This window comes from Nanorana parkeri, unplaced genomic scaffold (assembly GCF_000935625.1).
Source record: "Nanorana parkeri isolate BGI_ZX_2015 unplaced genomic scaffold, ASM93562v1 scaffold1455, whole genome shotgun sequence".
Taxonomy (NCBI): Eukaryota; Metazoa; Chordata; class Amphibia; order Anura; family Dicroglossidae; genus Nanorana; species Nanorana parkeri.
Window position 1 is genome coordinate 155205 of NW_017307723.1, and position 4048 is coordinate 159252.

A 4048-nucleotide genomic window follows, 5' to 3' on the forward strand; every position below is an offset into this window, starting at 1 on the left:
AATAGCATGCACCATCAGCCCCATCCTCCCTGCCTCAGTTTGCAAAAAGTGTAGGGACACCTCTGACAGGAGGAAAGGGGAAATCTTCCAATGGGGACATATATTCTGGTGACAACTGTCTAAGAGGGGCTTTCCCTCACTATGGAAATATTTCCTCTCACTTCCTGCTGTTTTACTAGAACAGGAAGTGACTGGAAATCTCCCCAATGGAAAACACACAGCAAAATAAATAAGTAAAGTCTTACGGGGGGGTCTCATCCGTCCTTAATCTTTCCAAAACAGACAAAAAATGTTTTGGTGTTAGATATATTTTAACCTTCGGGCAATCTGGAATTGTAACCTTCATTCTGAGCCCTGAGCCCAGGTGACTGTTCAGGACACAGACAGCAATGGAACATGACAGGGGTCCCAGCCCTTCCCTAATCTGTCCAAGAAGGTTTGAGCTGTAGGTAGACTTTATAGACATCTGACATACAATGTAATCCTTCCAATCACAGATATTTGAAGCCTACGGACAGACAGAGTGCGGAGCCGGGTGTTCGTTCTCCACGCCGGGAGATTGGACTGCAGGTATGATATTACATTGCCAGTCCTGGGTGGTCTGACCCTGGAAGAACGTCATAATGTATCATTATGGAATACAATCCCGTGTTACAAGATTCCGTATTTCTCGATCATCTTCTAGGCCACGTCGGGGCTCCTCTGCCATGTAATTTGCTGAAGCTGGTGGACGTAGCGGAGATGAACTATTTCTACTCTAACGGAGAAGGAGAGGTGACTCCATCTTTGGAATCTCTAGAAATTTGCTTTAGAAAATATAACAATTTCTGTTTCAATTTTATTCTCAACCGTGATAAGATCTTTAGAGCATCAACACCATGAAGTTCCTGAAGATATTGGAACCCTTTTAGTAAGGTCAAAAAGCTTGTCCAAGACAAAAACATTGATCAGCGATCTATGATAGCCCCCAAAATAAAGAAATGGGAGCTGAGCTGGCCGTAGACTGGTTACAGATAGACAGGGACTTATCTACTCATACGGGAGCCCAATGTGACTTATCTACTCATACGGGAGCCCAATGTGACTTAACTACTCATACGAGAGCCCAATGTGACTTATCTACTCATACGGGAGCCCAATGTGACTTAACTAGTCATACGGGAGCCCAATGTGACTTATCTACTCATACGGGAGCCCAATGTGACTTAACTACTCATACGGGAGCCCAATGTGACTTAACTACTCATACGGGAGCCCAATGTGACTTAACAACTCATATGGGAACCCAATGTGACTTATCTACTCATACGGGAACCCAATGTGACTTAACTACTCATACGGGAGCCCAATGTGACTTATCTACTCATATGGGAACCCAATGTGACTTAACTACTCATACGGGAGTCCAGTGTGACTTATCTACTCATACGGGAGCCCAATGTGACTTATCTACTCATACGGGAGCCCAATGTGACTTAACTAGTCATACGGGAGCCCAATGTGACTTATCTACTCATACGGGAGCCCAATGTGACTTAACTACTCATACGGGAGCCCAATGTGACTTAACAACTCATATGGGAACCCAATGTGACTTATCTACTCATACGGGAACCCAATGTGACTTAACTACTCATACGGGAGCCCAATGTGACTTATCTACTCATATGGGAACCCAATGTGACTTAACTACTCATACGGGAGTCCAGTGTGACTTATCTACTCATACAGGAACCCAATGTGACTTATCTACTCATATGGGAACCCAATGTGACTTATCTACTCATACGGAAGCCCAATGTGACTTATCTACTCATATGGGAACGCAATGTGACTTAACTACTCATACGGGAGCCCAATGTGACTTAACTACTCATACGGGAGCCCAATGTGACTTAACTAGTCATACGGGAGCCCAATGTGACTTAACTACTCATACGGGAGCCCAATGTGACTTAACTGCTCATACGGGAGCCCAATGTGACTTAACTGCTCATATGGGAACCCAATGTGACTTATCTACCCATACGGGAGCCCAATGTGACTTAACTAATCATACGGGAGCCCAATGTGACTTAACAACTCATATGGGAAGCCAATGTGACTTATCTACTCATATGGGAACCCAATGTGACTTAACTACTCATACAGGAACCCAATGTAACTTAACAACTCATATTCTGGGTTCAGATACTTTAACTGCTGCATGTAATTAAATTACGCTTTCACGCCATGCGATCTTTATTATTTAATAATTAACATCTCTGCGTTCTGATCTTCCAGGTCTGTATTAAAGGCCCCAACGTGTTTCAGGGCTACCTGAAAGACCCGGAGAAGACAGCAGAGGCGATGGATGAGGACGGCTGGCTGCACACGGGGGATATCGGCAAATGGCTTCCTGTGAGTGACTCCAAAATGTCTGCTGGAGGATAATACTTTATAAATTATGATGTTATATACGATATAAAAATATTAGATTGTTATATAGATTCTGTATTATATGTAGAAGAGAGAGAGAGAGAGAGAGAGTAGATGAGAGAGTGAGATACAGTAGATGAGAGAGAGATAAAGTAGATGAGAGAGAGAGAGAGCCGACATGTGACAATGAGACTGTCACAGGTCGGCTCAATAGATCTGGAAGTGAGCGAACACATACCGTCGCTCGCTCACTTCTCGATGATCTCCCTGCAGAGAGCCGTGACTGTCACCCACGGCTCCCTGCAGGGATTCCCCCCCTCCCCGCTCCGATCCTCCAGCGCTGACTGGCGGAACGGACGGGGGAGGGGGCGGGTACAGCTGGCTCTGCCTCTAGATAGGCAGAGCCAGCTGTCAATCACGCAGCTGGGTGGATCTTGACTGCATTGTCGAGATGCGTTTCGGCTGCTGCGGTCTCAGTATATAGCGAGCTGTAGCTCCCTATATACTGAACTTTGGGTCATGGGAGGACGCTAGTTTGTGTCCTCCCATGACCCTGAGGAGAACTAAGGGGAAAAGCACTGACCTGACCTCTTTTAATAATAATCAACAGCAGCTAACATAAGCCCTGTAACAGCAGCACGTTCCTGCAAATCACTTTCGGGCTTATGTACCTGGAGCATTGTTGTCAGACTCAGGCTTTTACATTTGAACGCTTGAGCTTGGTTTAAATGCTGTGTATCTTCAATGCAAACACATCTCCAGTTGGGCATGCTGCATCCTGAAAAATGTAGCACGGGTCACATGCAGCCTCATCCACACTGCAGCATTGAGTTAAAGGGCAATTTGCTGACCTGCGTTTGTCATTCATCAAACACCGGCAAACAACACCTATGTACACAAGACCTTCACTGGCATTACTTCTGTACTGACTCACCCTGTACAAAGAGCACTAGGTGGGAAGTGATAATTGAACTGATTGGCAAAGAGGGAAAATCAGCCACCTGCGAATTTTCATCGTCGCTTTATTATTATTATTATACGGGATTTATAAAGCGCCAACAGTTTGCGCAGCACTTTACAATATAAGGAAGACATTACAATCACAATGCAAGGCAAGATGGTGAGGAGGGCCCTGCCCCTGAGGGCTTACATTGTAAAAGGGAGGGGCCAGTGATACATGATGGGGTAATGAGCTTTAATCCATTGACGTGCAATCGTCCAATCCGCAGAGAGTGTTTGGGTCTCTTCGTTGTAATTGGCTGAATCCCTGTATCGGGTGACTTTCCGCAGATAGACGTTCATGCCAATAACTAAGCAAATCAAATACACTGATTTAGAGATCAATACTTGTGGCCGCACACCATAGAAGGCAATGGGAAATGGGCAGAAGACAAGGAAGGGTGATCTCTGATGGGTTGCTGAGGGTGGGGCGTGGAGTAACACAATGAGGGGAACTTATCAAAACTGGTGCAGATAAAATCTGAAGCAGTTGCTCACGGCAACCAATCAGCTTCTCTCTTCAGTTTGTTCAGTTAAGACCTGAAAATGAAAGAGAGAAGCTGATTGGCTGCCGTGCACAGCGGCTCCAGATTTTGTCTGCTCCAGTTTTGATAAATTCCCCCCGATGTCT

General features: G+C 45.4%; 1 protein-coding gene across 1 annotated transcript in view; it reads left to right on the forward strand.

Annotated features, from left to right (window-relative positions):
• ACSL5 (acyl-CoA synthetase long-chain family member 5) overlaps window positions 1-4048 on the forward strand; it is a 43881-nt gene that overhangs the window by 31328 nt on the left and 8505 nt on the right. Inside the window, exon 17 of the mRNA XM_018570112.1 lies at window positions 2284-2400. Coding sequence (XP_018425614.1) covers window positions 2284-2400 — 117 coding nt within the window. The remainder of the gene's footprint in view (window positions 1-2283; window positions 2401-4048) is intronic.